Source organism: Eleutherodactylus coqui, chromosome 1, assembly GCF_035609145.1.
Source record: "Eleutherodactylus coqui strain aEleCoq1 chromosome 1, aEleCoq1.hap1, whole genome shotgun sequence".
Classification (NCBI taxonomy): domain Eukaryota; kingdom Metazoa; phylum Chordata; class Amphibia; order Anura; family Eleutherodactylidae; genus Eleutherodactylus; species Eleutherodactylus coqui.
The window spans coordinates 74568731-74584054 of record NC_089837.1 but is presented as its reverse complement, the minus strand read 5'-3'; the positions used below and the strand labels follow the sequence as shown (position 1 = coordinate 74584054).

The following is a 15324-nucleotide window of genomic DNA, read 5'->3' as shown; positions in this document are numbered from 1 at the left end:
CAACTGTAGTAATCAATAATAAGAGCCTCGCTGGCTGTTGCATCACTTGACACAGTGGCCCCAGTTGAAATGGTGATCCCCACCAATGCCCCAGTAGAAATAGCGACCTTCCCCCACAGTTGCCCCAGTAGAAATAGCAGTTATATTAACCCCACAATAATAGTAACCCCCCCCTGCAATATTAACCCCCCTCAGCAATAGTAGTGACCCCCCCAGCAATAGTAGTAACCCCCTCAGTAGTAATAGTTCCCCCCAACCCAATCACTGTAAGACGCACCCCCTACTTCCTACTCAAAATTGTGGAAAATAAATTTACACAAAAATAGCCCCTAACTACACTACACCAAAACTCACCTACTGCTGGCGTTCTGGTGCGCTTGCAGGTCCCCGTCGCTCCTGCAGACTGTTGCAATGTCCTCCGTGGCGGCAGAGCATTTCTTTCTGGAAGTGGGGCTTGATTTCCCCTCCTCTAGCAAAGATAATGCTCTGGTTGGCTAGCCAGCACCGGCATCAGCCAATTAGAAGCCAGCGCTGGGTTAACCAATCACAGCCATTCAATTACGTCCTTGAATGGCTGTAAATGATTAACCCAGCACCAGCTTTCATTGGCTGATGCCAGCACTGGCTAGCCAATCAGAGCATTATCTTTGCTGGAGGGGGGGGGATTCAAACCTAACTTCCAGAAAGAATTTAAAAATCCTGGGCCTGTAATATGGCCGGTAAAAAAAAATACCGGCACCAGCCGGCCAGGTGGCGACCCTAAGTGGAGATCCCAGGGCTCCCGATAGAGTGTTACAGCGCGGCAATCATGCAGCCCCACAGTAAGCTACAGGTTCCTGTGACAGTGAGCAACCGCATCAGCTAATCAGCTACCTAAAACAGCCTAAATTTTGTCACCACCCCTACTTCCTGTAGTGACAAGATACAATAGTACCAGTGCAGGGATAACCTGGCAATGTTCCATTAAAGGGATGATGAAAGCAGACAATATATTTCCGTTCTCTGTACTGATCTCGTTTTGTTTCCATTTCAGGTAAACTGTCCCTCGAAGAATTTATCAAAGGTGCCAAGAGTGATCCTTCAATTGTGCGATTGTTACAATGCGACCCGAGCAGCACAAGCCAGTTCTAACGATCTCTTACCCGTACGGACAGTCACAATCACACACTGGCTTGTCAATCAAGCTTTGCTTGCAAGTGAATGCCTTCTCAGTCATTCCTCTACTCTTAGTGGATAACCACCCCTCGCCAGATTGTTTTCTATGTATTAGGAAAAAAAACAAAAGAAAAAAAAAACAACCAGCCTTGCGCCAGAATCATTTGCCGTATACGACATTTATCTCCTATACATTACATCCACTGTCTGGTATGTTTACATATGGATACAATGGAAAGTCGGGGCCCTGGATTTTCAACCTATGGAATAATGCAGATTATCATGTTATGACAACACTATACTGAACTTGGTCATACTAAGAAAATAGGTAGCTGTTTCACTTGGCAGACAGATACCCGCAAGAATATATGGACATTGTTGAAAGCACAAGAGTATATATATATATATATGTATAAATATATTTTTTTTCTTTTATGTTATTCTTTAATGCAAATGGCTTGAAATTCTGTACTGAATAAAATGTAATTCTGCATATATTTATGTATGTACAGAGACACTAATTAAAATACAGTCAAATCTAGGATGTCCGTACCATTGAGGCAGACCATGCAGCTGCTATGGGGCCCCTAGAGAGATGGGGGCCCAGACCTGCTTGGTCCCATCCACCTTTCTGTTGCTGAGAGAAACTATATAGAACTTCTGCCTCCGGGAATTGCTTCGTTAGCAAATAAGGGGGTAGGGAATATAGTCCAAGGGTCATGGAAACACACATCAGGTCCTTCCGTCCTGAGAGGCAAAACTCTACACCATAATGGGCCCCTGTTTGATCTCTGCAATGGGCCCCTTAACTTTTATGTATGCCCATGAGTCAAGTTCCTTCCGGTAGGTGGTAGATTACAGAATATCCTAGATTATTGAACCGTCCAAGTCTTGTAAAGATGATGGGGTAATGGCTCCTCTTCATCGTAATATGGCTGCTGACGGGAAAATCGTGTTTGAAGTGAAACTCAAGGAAGACTTTATACTATATGGAAGAATTTGCTTCTCGTATAAGGGACACTGATTCCTGCCCTATAGTAACCCAAGTTTCTGCATGGCTTCTGACCAAGACCTGATGCTCTGTACATCAGGTATCTATTAAAGAGTTTTGCTGTTGTAAACTATTGATGGCCTATCCTAAGGCTGGACCTTCAATGGTAGATAGGCAAGAGTCCACTCCCCAGGATCCCTTCTAATCTGCTGTTGGCTTTGCCGGTGCGCTCATGGATGCAGACAGGTCTGTTTTCACTGCAGTGGCCTAGTTTGGTATTACAAGCCACTGACTTCAATGGGAACATTTCCTGTAATACCAAACCTGACTACTGCAGTGGGAACGGAGCTGTCTGCTTCCTGCAGAAAACAGCTCACTACACACTGGTGCAGGGAAGGGCTGATTGGAGGGGTGGCAGGCTCCTGCAGATCTACCATTGATGGTCTATCCTGCAGCTATTACAACTTGACAACCCCTTTAAAGATATCTGATATACTGAGACACAGAGCAGTGGGGCTCGGCTGGAAGTGGGCACTCTGAAACTCCGTTATGCAGCACCAGTCATCAGCATCCCGTCAAACATGGTCTTCCCGGTCAACAGGCAGTCACTAATGTTAATTAACTCAAGTCCCTTTCTGGCTCCTTTGTAATATCCACCTTTTGAAGTGACATTTGTGAAGTTGCTATGACAGCCCAGCCTGGGACTCTGCCAGGAGTGGGCACAATGAAGAGCAAGTACTGTAGCTGTATTTAGATCCTATACAGCTGAATACGGATTTTACTCAGCAATCGGCAACAGATGCATGGCTTGGTAGGGTAGGAGTGCTCAATCAAGGGATTTTCACAAAAAGGCACCTTAAGCCTGATACGTAAAGCGAATCATTCACCAGGTTCATACTGCCCAAACTTTGGGCAGTATGAACACTAGAAACCCAGGTATGCCTATTGTCCCCTGTGTTTGTTTTATCCTATGCTTTGAAGTTGGACCTATGACAGAGCTCCAAGTCATGGAGGCGGGCCACGCAGGCCTCCCCCCACCTGTAGCATGAAGATTGACAGCTCTCTCCCTATAATGAAATGAACTGTTAAGGCCCATTTACACGAACCGAAGATTGCTCAAACGACAGTTTGAGTGACAGGTTTGAGTGATCATTTTGCATAAACTATTAAGTAGCTACTTAATAGCTATTTAGCATGCAAATGAACCCTTTAGCTGAAAGCAGTTAATAGCTCGATGGCTCTTATCTGCTTTCAGTCCTTTGTTCTCTGACGGAAAACAATGCTATCAGCACTACCTGTGAAGAGCTCCTGATAAGGCCGAATGACGATTTTTAGGTTGGCCTGAATTTAACGATCAGCTAGCAATGCCTGAAAAGTGCACGATGGCCGCGCGTTTAGACGAAACGATTATCGCTCAAACGATCGCATTTTTGTGATTTTTTTTTGAGCGATCATCGCTCCATGTAAATGGGCCTTTAGTCTACATGCTGCACACAGAAAGAGGCCGGCCCGTCTCTGTGACTCAGAGCTCTGTTGCAATTCCAACTTCAAAGTATGTTTGTTTGTTTTTTTTCTGAAAGGTCACATTGTTTCAGGATAGCACATACACTGCATACCTGTCCCGGGTTCATGCTGCTCGTGTTCAGGTAGCATGAACCTGAGAACAGGATCTCTTTAAATTCATTTAAAAAGTCATAAAATTGCTTGATCTTCAAATTTTTTTATGAATTAAAGCAATGACACTCAAACCTTTAACTATAAATTTTATTCTCGGTTTCTTAGGTCCACAATTCTGTGCTGGTTTCTTACTATATCTTTCTAACGATCAGAGCTCTACTTTTTAGTGCTGCAGAGCTCGGAATCTCCTGCATAGTGCTAATTAAAATGCTGACTGCCTGCAATACTGTCTTATTATTACGGAGTTCAGTACATAACGGGATGCAGCAATTCATCAAATGACAGTCCTATTTGGCGACCTTCTGCTTCTAGTCTTGTGAGGTTGCAGAATATCTTGCAGTTCTTTCCTGAACACTTCTATGCTGGACTAAAGCCCTTGTGTGTACATACATCTGTGTTGTTCTATATCTCTCATGCTGTGAATATACATATATATAATATATATAGGGTGATTCTCTCGCTACAAAACCCAAACAGTCCTCAATAACTGTGGTTTTTGTCTGGTTCCCAATGAACATTAATATGTACGTCCATTGTATGTTACCTGGAGCATCTACTGAAAATGGCCCCTTTAACATCCCAAAAATTTGTATGTGAATCTGCATGTTGGCGAAGACATCTGCTAATATATCTGTAATGGCCCCAACCTCCCGTCGTATCGTGTCTTTGAAGGATGTCCCTAGTATGCGGCTTATTGCTGTGTACACAGCTCTTCAATAAGGCTCCCTTCACATGACGTATTTGCAAGCGCCTGAGCACTGCGTACTTGGGGAATGAACGATGGGTGTTTACTGTACTTTTTGCGTCCGCAAGACATCTTTATTTGCACGCGGCAAAAAAAAACTCACCGATTTGAAAGGGTTAATTAGTTCCATAGGTTCCAGATGTCTGATTTTTCGTGCACAATTGTTTTACGCATCTTCTAGCGTATTGCGCGCACATTTGCACATCCTCACTGACTTATATGGGGAGTTTGGGTGCGCAAATAGAGCATGCCGTGTTGTTGTTTTTTTCTGTGCACCTTGAAATGCGTATGTGAATGAACCCATTAACATCCATGGGTTCCATTATCTGTGTATTGCATTTGCAAATATGTGTGCGTGAAGGGGGACTAAACCTCACAAGTAGTAGTCACTTGGCGTCACGTCTGGTGATCTTGGCGCCCGCAAAGTTTTTTTTCTAAATTAATCGGTCTAAGAAATAACTCTCAATTTCTTTCATGCTTGCATTAGATGTTCAGCATGTTGCGCCATCTAGTCGACCTTCCATTAATTTATTTCAAATTTTTTTCCTCACTTTGTGAGTATTCAATTATTTTAGTAAACTTCCTTCACCATGCTTAAGACCCTTTTACACACAATTATCCCTCAAAATTTGCTTAAAATCCACCTTTTGAACGATAATAATTCATTGTGTGTAAATGTCCCCACGTCGTGCACTTACTGTGCACTTTTCGTCCATCGCTGACTTCAGGTCTGCATGAAATCCTCATCCCTCAGGACAATAAGATAAGCCAGACCGTATGCTAAGTTCTCCGCCGGCAGAGCTGTTAACAGTTGATAACATTCTGTTAACAGCCGCTGTTTCCCTGGAGAACAATATTGATGTATTTAGAGAACAGGATCATCCACTGTTCTCTAAATACATGCAATGAGGTACTAAAGGGCTGATTAGCCCTTTAGTACCTATGCAAAATGATCGCTCAAAACAGTCAGTTTCTGACGAATTTTGAGCGATCTTCTGTATGTGTAAATGCACCTTTATTCCAAAATGTCCTTTGACATTCTATAACTGACCCCATTTGCCAGTATTCATGAACATTAAACACACACGGTGGCACACTGTTGGTGGTCGTGTCTCAAAGTGGACACGAGTACAGTCCACTTCGTTAAGAGGTGTGATGGCTCAATAAGCATAAGGGGAGATTTATGAAACAGTCTTTCTTGCCCATAGCAGCCAATCACAGCTCAGTTTACTACAAACTACTGCGGTAAAATGAAAGCTGCTCTGTGATTGGTTACTATGGGCAATAAAGACCATCTCTCTTCTAGACAGACCGTTTTCATAAATCTGGTCTATCTTCATCCAGGTCAATTTTTATAGGGAATGAGACAGAAATTTACAAAGTTATATTGAGAATTATTTGGGTTTTCGAGCCAAAGAAAATCACTCTGTAGAATATTCCCGCATGTTCTAGAGAGAAGTTGCATATGAGACCATTTATGAAACGACCACATTTTCTATAGTTGTTGACTTTGACAAATAAATGTGAATGGACGTTCCTTTATGTGACCATTATACATCTAGTGAGGAAAACGATAATGCCGCATGACCAGCTATATTGTTCACTATTTAATTATTGAATGCAATTTTTTTTTTTTGGAGAGAGAGAATCTGTCTTATGTGGATTGTTCCGAAGCTTATTGTGTTTAAAAAAAAAATAAAGAAGAAACAACTACAGGATGTATCATTATTGACTATATTCTGGGTATAGGTGCAATGACTATCACAGAGACAGATGTCTGAGGAGCAAATAACTGGCATCGTGGTGCCACTTGCCAATAAAGGTTGTATGACTGTAGGACGTGATATCCAGCTTCATCAGTCAAACTTCTTTTGGTGTTCCCAGCTCCGGTTCTATCTGCTACTGGTACCATCAGCACTTTTAGATCCATATCTCTGAGGTCCCAAGAGTGATGTCCTACCAGCTCGACTGATAAAGCTGTTCACTCCAAAATGTGTATCTTATGCTGGTTTTGGTTAAGTTGGATACTACGTCCTACCGTCTTACAACCTTTGTTGGAGAGTGGCAACGTGATACCAGGGTTTTTTTTGTCCTCACACATCTAGCTTGCCCAGGGGCGTAACTAAAGGCTGAGGGGTCCTGAAGTAAAAGGTGAGCTGGGGCCCCCCCTCTATCTGTATCTGTACCCGTACCCGTACCCATACCTAAACCATGCTGCACAGAGGCGTAACTTGAAGCTTCTGGGCTCCAATGCAAAACCTGTAACAGGGCCCCCAACTATAATGCTTTATTCATAGTACTGAGCTCTCTATATAGAGAAGAGAGGCCTTATTGACCCCCTAAGGCTCCTGGGCCCAGGTGCAACCGCATCCCCTGCACCCTCTATAGTTACGCCCCTGAGCTTGCCCACTGTTGGTGGGTCCATCTGGTTGGCAGCTCCTCCATTATCTATTTTTTTCAACCTTTTCTAAGGCTGTTGGGTCCTGGATATTTTTCTGAGACTCTATCATTGGGTTTGCGCCACCCCTCTCTTTTCTCCCTATCTTAGAGACAGAGCTTCCATTGCTATGGGTCAACATCCACTGCCTCACGGAGAAAATGCCACACCATGAAGAAGTGCCTAAAATAAACTCAACATACAGCTAGAGAATCAAGTTCTGAACAATCAATTTTAATTTCAAACAATTACAGTGTCCTGTGGCCAAATAAACCTGTGGCCGAATATTGTCTTGAGGTTGTATTGAGCCATGGCTTAGGGTCGATACCACATGGTTCCTCTTTATTATGAGTCAACGTCCAATCATGGTCCACAGAGATCTAGAGATCATGCTGGCCAAGTAATCACCTGGAGACTTTGCAAGACATGCTGTTGATGTTCGCTTTGTGGAGCTGTGTGTTACCTTTTTGGAAAATTACATTTTATGGCACAGTGGCATAGGTCTATGGAAGAGCATGCGTATGGGACTCCATAAAGAGTCAGATTTTCATACATGTACAGACTTTAGCATAAAAAATAGTATTAAAAAATAGATCACCTCCCCTGATAACATCATAACTTAGTTTATGGTACACTAGGAAGGTGATAGGTTCCCCTTAAGCCCCTCTTGCATTGTCTTGACTGAGTGACGAGTTGCAATGTGTATGGGAGCCTCGTGTCCTCTGCTGTGTTTTACCCCCTTTCATGTTGGTTTCAGATGCACACAATAGCATACCTCCCAATGTTTGAGCACTGAAAAGAGGAACAAATGCAACGTTATGCAAAGACACCCCCTCTTTGTATCCAATAATACTGTCCTTCAGTGACCCCCTTACATGAGAATAGGACTTACAATGTGCGGTACCATGCACATCGCACAGCACATAGACTGGACGTCCATGAGCTGTATGATGTGAATTGCATTCAAGGATCTCAGGTGCAACTCGCTATCAGCCATGTAAATACAGCCTTAGTAGCTCCAGTAGTAATAGCGCACTGTTAGCAGCCCCAATAGTAATAGTGATCCCCATAATGGTCCCAGTAGTAATAATAGCCCTGTTAGCGGCCACAAAAGTAATAGTGCCTCCATTAGCAGCCCCAGTAGAAATAGTCCCCTCATTAGTGGTCTAAATAGTAATAGTGCCCCTGTTAGTTGCCCCAGTAGTAATAGTAACCCCATTATGTGCCCCAGTCACCTCACCTTCTCTACTGGCTCTTTGCTCGCTGTCTCTTCAGATCCCACTGATTTCTACTGGCTTTAGTCCCAACAGCCGGTCACATGCTCATTGGCACGTTGACTGCTGCAGCCAATCACTGGCCTCAGCCATACTAATGCTGAGGCCAGGGATAGCAGCAATTGACCAGCTTTAGGGAAATCAGTAGGATCAGAAGAGACAGCTAGCAGAATAGAGAGGCAGCGGAAAAGGTGAGTATGATTTGTTTATTTTTGTACATGTGGCGGGGAGGTCTCCAGCTACCGGGTACTGCGGGACAGTGTCTTAGATTTAGGACTGCCCTGCAGAATCTGGGACAATTGGGAGGTAGATAAAGTTCTAGTTTTAACTTGGAAGAAAAAAGTGCCGGCCATTGTGGACTTACATAATTCCAGACATTCAGCTATTCCTGTACACTATTTGATAATTGCTTAGGCTGTGGGAATTCATGTGGTGTGGAGAGTTGGCTATGTATTTTTCTCATTTGGTGCCAAGTATGGCAGCCTTTCCCAACTTTCACTTCACGTATGATGTCAGGGAAAAGGATGGGGCATGCTGAATTTCACTACCCAATCCTTTAGTTTTCCCTGGAGATAAACCACCACCAGAGCTGTCTGGTTGTGACTTGATCCACTGTCCCCATGTAAAACACATGAACATTTGGCAGAATCGAGCATTTATGTGTATGAGGGAGTCAGAAGAAATACCTGACTCCCACAGGATAGGGGATAAGTTGCTGATCGTGGGGGTCTCTACCGATCTTCAGAATGGGGCTCCTGTGTCCTGTTCTGTTGTCACTGCGGGGATTGCTTATGCAGTAACGTCACTCTGAATGGGGTGCCGGCCAAGCATGCGCCACCAGCACTCCGTTCATTGGGAATGACGTAAATATCAGAGACGGTGCGTCACTCGGGTACTCGCCAGTCCCATTGAAAGTGAATGGAGCGCTAAGTGATGTCAGTTTACTCTTGACAGAATTTGCTAAGATTTTAGTCCTCCAGTTTGCAGTGCCTTGACAAAAAATACAAGCATAGAAAACAAACGATCAGAAATAGTTAATGAAAACCAATTAGAAAAAGTCTTATTTTTCAAAAACACTGATTACAAGAAAAAGCGTTGAAAGGTGTATTTTTTAAGAGTACTTATTGCAGAAAGTTAAGCTTGGCTACATCTGTACAAACATGAGGACAAGTGGAATAGAAGAGAAGAGGTCCCATAGTAAAGTTCAGAAAAAGTCTCCATTATGGTGTCGGAGTTTGCCACCCAGGAAAGAAGGCACTAGTGATTGTATTATTTTGTATGTCCTTTACATGGCACTTGAGTTAATTCCTATCCCTTTGTTAACAAACAATGCAGCTCTTCTGGAAAGGGAAGTCCAGCACAGGTTCTCACCACTCAGTAGCAAAAGGGATGGGACCAAATGGGGTTGGGCCCCTTTTTTCCAATAAAGTCACATTGTCTGCCATTATAATACATGTGCCCTTCTGTCTAATATATGTATGCGTGTGTGTATATATTGTATGTATATGTGTGTGTGTATATATATATATATATATATAATGTGTGAAAGCCCTCACTGACTGACTGACTAGCCACTAATTCTCTAACTTCCCGATGTTGCACAAACATGACATTTGGCACAACTATTCCTTAGGTCTTAAATAGGAAAAGTAAAGGGGTCACAACTGAAAAATTCAATGATAAGTGCAAAAATATTGGCACCCCTGTGTAATGTACCAATTCTAATTCTCTAACTTTCCGGTGTCGTACAAACATGAAATTTGGCACGACCATTCTTTAGGTCCTAAATAGGAAAAGTAAAGGGGTCACAGCTTAATTATTCAATTCTAAGTGCAAAAATATTGGCACCCCTATGTAATGTAACTTCCAGGTGTCATACAAACTGAAATTTGGCACAACAATTCTTTAGGTCTTAAATAGGAAAAGTAAAGAGGTCACAAGTTGAAAATTCAATGTTAAGTGCAAATGTATTGGCACTCCTGTGTAATGTACCTAATCTAATTCTCTAACTTCCCAGTGTCGTACAAACATGAAATTTGGCAGGAGCATTCTTTAGGTCCTAAATAGGCAAAGTAAAGAGGTCACAACTCAATTATTCAATGCTAAGTGCAAAAGTATTGGCATCCCTGTGTAATGTACCAAATCTAATTCTCTAACTTCCCGATGTCGTACAAACATGAAATTTGGGATGATCATTCTTTAGGTCCTAAATAGGAAAGGTTAAAGAGTAGAGATGAGCGAACGTACTCGGTAAAGCACTACTCGTCCGAGTAATGTGCTTTATCCGAGTACCTCCCCGCTCGTCCTGAAAGATTCGGGGAGCGCCGCTGCTGACAGGTGAGTTGCGGCGGGGAGCAGGGGAGAGCGGGCGGGAGAGAAGGAGAGAGAGATCTCCCCTCCATTCCTCGCCGCTCTCCCCTGCAGCTCCCCGCTCCGCGGCGCTCCCCGAATCTTTCAGGACGAGCGGGGAGGGACTCGGATAAAGCACATTACTCGGACGAGTAGTGCTTTACCGAGTACGTTCGCTCATCTCTATTAAAGAGTCACAACTTGATTATTCAATGCTAAGTGTGAAAGTATTGCCACCCCTATGTAAAGTAGCTTCCCAGTGTCGTACAAACCTGAAATTTGGCACAACCATTCTTTAGGTCGTAAATAGGAAAAGCAAAGAGGTCACAACTTGAAAATTCAATGCTAAGTGCAAAAGTATTGGCACTACTGTGTAATGTACCCAATCTAATTCTGTAACTTCCCAGTGTCGTACACACATGAAATTTGGCACAACCATTCTTTAAGTCCTAAATAGGAAAAGTAAGGGGGGGGGGGGTCACAACTTGATTATTCAATGCTAAATGCAAAAGTTTTGGCACCCTTGTGTAATGTAACTTCCCGATGTCGTACAAACATGAAATTTGGCATGACCATTCTTTAGGTCCTAAATAGGAAAAGTAAAGCGGACACAACTTGAGAATTCAATGTTAATTGCAAAAGTAGTGGCACCCCTGTGGAATGTACCAAATCTAATTCTCTAACTTCCCATGTGTCGTACAAACATCAAATTTCGGATGATCATTCTTTAGGTCCTAAATAGGAAAGGTAAAGGGGTCGCAACTCTATCATTCAATGCTAAGTGCAAAAGTATTGGCACCCCTGTGTAATGTAACTTCCCAGTATCGTACAAACACGAAATTTGGCATGACCATTCTTTAGGTCCTAAAAAGGAAAAGTAAAGGGGCCACAACACAATTATTCAATGCTAAGTGCAAAAGTAAGTGCACCCCTATGTAATGTAACGTCTCGGTGTCATACAAGCCTGAAATTTGGCCTGAGCATTCTTTAGGTCTTAAATGAGGAGAGTGTGAGGGGTGGCACATTCTGCAGAGGGACATATATTCTCCTCAGCCAGCATGTACTGAACGCTCCTCTGTGTGTATACATATTTTATTCCTCGGTTACTCTAAAGTAACCTTGACTTCATCAAATTTTTTGTGCAAGCAATACGTAAACACCTGTATCAAATTAAGTCGGGCGAGGCCGGGTATATCAGCTAGTATTCTATAAAGCACTTTTAATGTTCCCATAAAGCAAGGACTAGATAGCATCTAGACATCTGTAAGTATTATAGGCTATTATATAAATGAAAGACTCTGAAGGTTAACTGATGCAGTTTTAATGGATTTCTAATTCATGACCACTAATTTGGTGGCTCATGATGACAGTATGAATGAGCTGGGTCGACTAATGCAGTCTTTTTGCATAATTGCCTCCCTTTGAAATTTGAGTCAATAGAATGAATGCAGTTTAAGACAAGCAGCATGCTGTGCACTAAAAGAGAAGAGTGTCACAACATATAATTGTACAAGCCTATATTATCATCACTCAGGCAAGGGGAAAATTATAAGGACACTTGTTCAAGTATCATTTATCCTTTCATACAGTATCTAGGAGCTTGGGGAAATGCAAAGCGTCTGTCAACTATACAGACGGGAGAGATTGGAAATGTGATACTACAACAATCAAGCTGAGAAGGGTAGCAATGTATAGGGAGCTCTTAGGTGATTGTCGTCAGATGGCAAATGATGTGATAGAATCCCCATTAGTTCTGATTAGTTTGTCCTCGGAACGTTCCTTGGCAAGATTTCACACCGGTGGAGCATTTACTTTTTCACTCCTGGTCTTTGCTGAACTATATGAGGCAGCCAGAGGGCATATTTGGTATTTCAGCCGCACTTCAGTAGTGGTGAGCGATTCCAGCGACCTGATTGGTTGTTGGGTACACCCCCCTTTGGAGATGTGCACGAGTGGACGGCCCGTTAAATAAGCAGCAGCAGGGCCGTAGGAGGGTCGGCAACTAAGCTCAAGCCTAAACCTAACCCTAAACCTAACCCTAAACCCTAACCCCCCCGCTGGTCTCATGAAGTAGCAGTCGTGCACATCTCCAAAGGGGGGTGTGTACCCAACCACCAATCAGGTCGCTGGAATCGCTCACCGCTACTGAAGTGTGGCTGAAATACCAAATATGCAGCCAGAGGAGGTAACTGTACTGTATATGTATTTATATAGCAAGGGTTGAGATTCCAGTCAACGTCCAGTCAACATCAATCTCAGTAAATGGCTTTACCTTATCTCAGTCTCATACATATGCTGCCTTGGGATAACATCCATCCTGTCCTTCAGAACATCCTTACCACCTCCTGCCATTTTGCACTTAAAAACATTTGTTAAAGCCTCTATTTTTTTCAATCGCGAGCTAACATAAATGTTAGTGAATACCATATTATCAATAATGCCCCTCTGTGTTTCATATATACAGCACCGTGGAGGTTAATACACTTACAAATAAATCTCTGGAACTTTATTAATCCTTACGCAGTGACCTTCCCTTAGAGCACTGGTGTCAAGCACAAGGCCCGCCACCTCATTTTCTGTGGCCCGCCGGCTGTGCAGTAAAGTTCCCTCATCCTCCATGCTGTTGTCAGTATGCAATCTTCTATCGGCTTGTTCTGTCTAGTGCAGACAGTAATAGAGGAGTGCCGATAGCACACTGACAACGGCCACGGAGGAGGGAAGAAGACTGCAGAGAACATGATCTCTAGTGCGAGGAGAGCGGTGCTGAGGAGGAGGAGCAGCTGCAGAGTGAGAGCCTGGTCAGCCCTGACCTCCTCTCACCGGCCCTCCCTCTGTTAATTTCTGCAGGCCTGGGAGACATCAGAGGCCTAAGTATGCCAGAGGGCCCCAAGAAGGACTGAGAGCAGCCGGTATACCTGCCAGTGGGACCACATTGGATGCAGATAAGTATAAATATGTGTGAAAAAATTCAGAAGTGTCCTTGTGTGCGTATATATGTGCAGAATGGTGTGCGTCTGTGCGTATATATGTGCAGAACGGTGTGCGTCTGTGCGTATATATGTGCAGAACGGTGTGCGTCTGTGCGTATATATGTGCAGAACAGTGTGCGTCTGTGCCTATATATGTGCAAAAGGGTGTGCTTCTGTGCGTATATATGTGCAGAACGGTGTGCGTCTGTGCGTATATATGTGCAGAACGGTGTGCGTCTGTGCGTATATATGTGCAGAACAGTGTGCGTCTGTGTGTATATATATATATATGTATAATAGTGTGCGCCACTGGCCACTATGGGAGACCTTATTACCAATCGGGCCACTATAGACTTCACTTTTACTATACTATTACAATTTACTATTACAACTTACAATTAGAATCGGCCCTCTGAAGGCAGCCATAAGGCTGATGTGGCCCTCGGTGAAAATGAGTTTGACTCCCCTGCCCTAGAGGGAGCTGTAGGGAGTCCGAGAAGGGAAATATAAAGTTATGTTATGAAGTTAGCGCAAGAATTGGATCTATTTAAATAAGGAAACAAATGTCAGTGGGACAAAAAAAATTCACAACCCTAGACCACCAGGGATATATTCATGTGGGCCATTCTGCTGACACTATTCATGGTGGGCACTTTGCTGATTAAGATGTCATTTGAAAAGGAGGTACTCTGGCTGCATAGAAGGAGTATCTGCATAGTATGGCAGCGTTAATGTGTCTAGACCTGCATTGTCTGCATCCTGTCAAAGCTCTCACTCCGATATTCGGCATGCCAGCTCATGCCTAGTTAATCAAACCAAAGTAGCATGGAAAGGTCAGAGCATGTACCCCGTCTACAATTTCTTATATTACTCCGGCGATCTCAGGCAAACACATCTGAAAATGTCACATTATCACTTCTACTTTTCAAGGCTCAAATTGCAAATAATAGACCTAAAGCGACATCCCTTGTCAGCCGGAGTGATGGAAATACATTTCTAGCTTGTGAAATTGCTGCAATATTATCCAAAATACTATATACAGTACACATACATAACAATTTATATATATATATATATATATATATATATATATATGTATACACACACACAAAACCATCAGACCTGACGTGACATTAAAATCACTGACAGGTGAAGTTATCTCATTGCAACAGCAATTGTAAAGGCAGGGGTAGAGCCAATTTTATTTGGAGGGAAGGAAGGGGGGGACAGCCATTTACACATTTAAACAAGTGGGAATGAATGTTTGTCTGTAAGTCCAATCACCAAATCATTGCCCAGTGTGAAGGTACTGGCGGTCAGCCGACAAACAAGCAAACGCCTTTTAATGTAGCACCAAAAATCATTGGTTGTCGTCAGCATATCTTCCCATGTAAAGAGCAATGTGCTCTATGGGGACAAATATTAGCACACACACCCAACCGCAATTACCGCTGGCCATACTGTTGGCCATGGTCCAATGGGAACTTTCTGTTGCATAGCTGCTCAAGTCTACAACGATCAGCCCCCAAGAATAGATCGCAGACTGCAAAGCACAGGCAACTTTCATTATACAGCAGGCTCTGATGCAGCGGCTCAGCTCTAAATAAATACATAAATAGTCAGATACCACTCTACACGGTGATAGTGATTAGAGTGCACTTACCTCCAGTGTTCACAGGTGACATCTTCGCTGATTAGTGAGGTTCACTTTAATTTTTCTTTTCAAT

General features: G+C 43.1%; 1 protein-coding gene across 1 annotated transcript in view; it reads left to right on the top strand.

Moving 5' to 3' along the window:
• The window catches only part of HPCAL1 (hippocalcin like 1), a 185430-nt gene extending 179149 nt beyond the window's left edge, over positions 1–6281 (top strand). The window contains exon 6 of the mRNA XM_066597322.1: positions 1034–6281. Coding sequence (XP_066453419.1) covers positions 1034–1131 — 98 coding nt within the window. The 3' untranslated portion in view covers positions 1132–6281. The remainder of the gene's footprint in view (positions 1–1033) is intronic.
• Positions 6282–15324: the final 9043 nt, after the last annotated feature.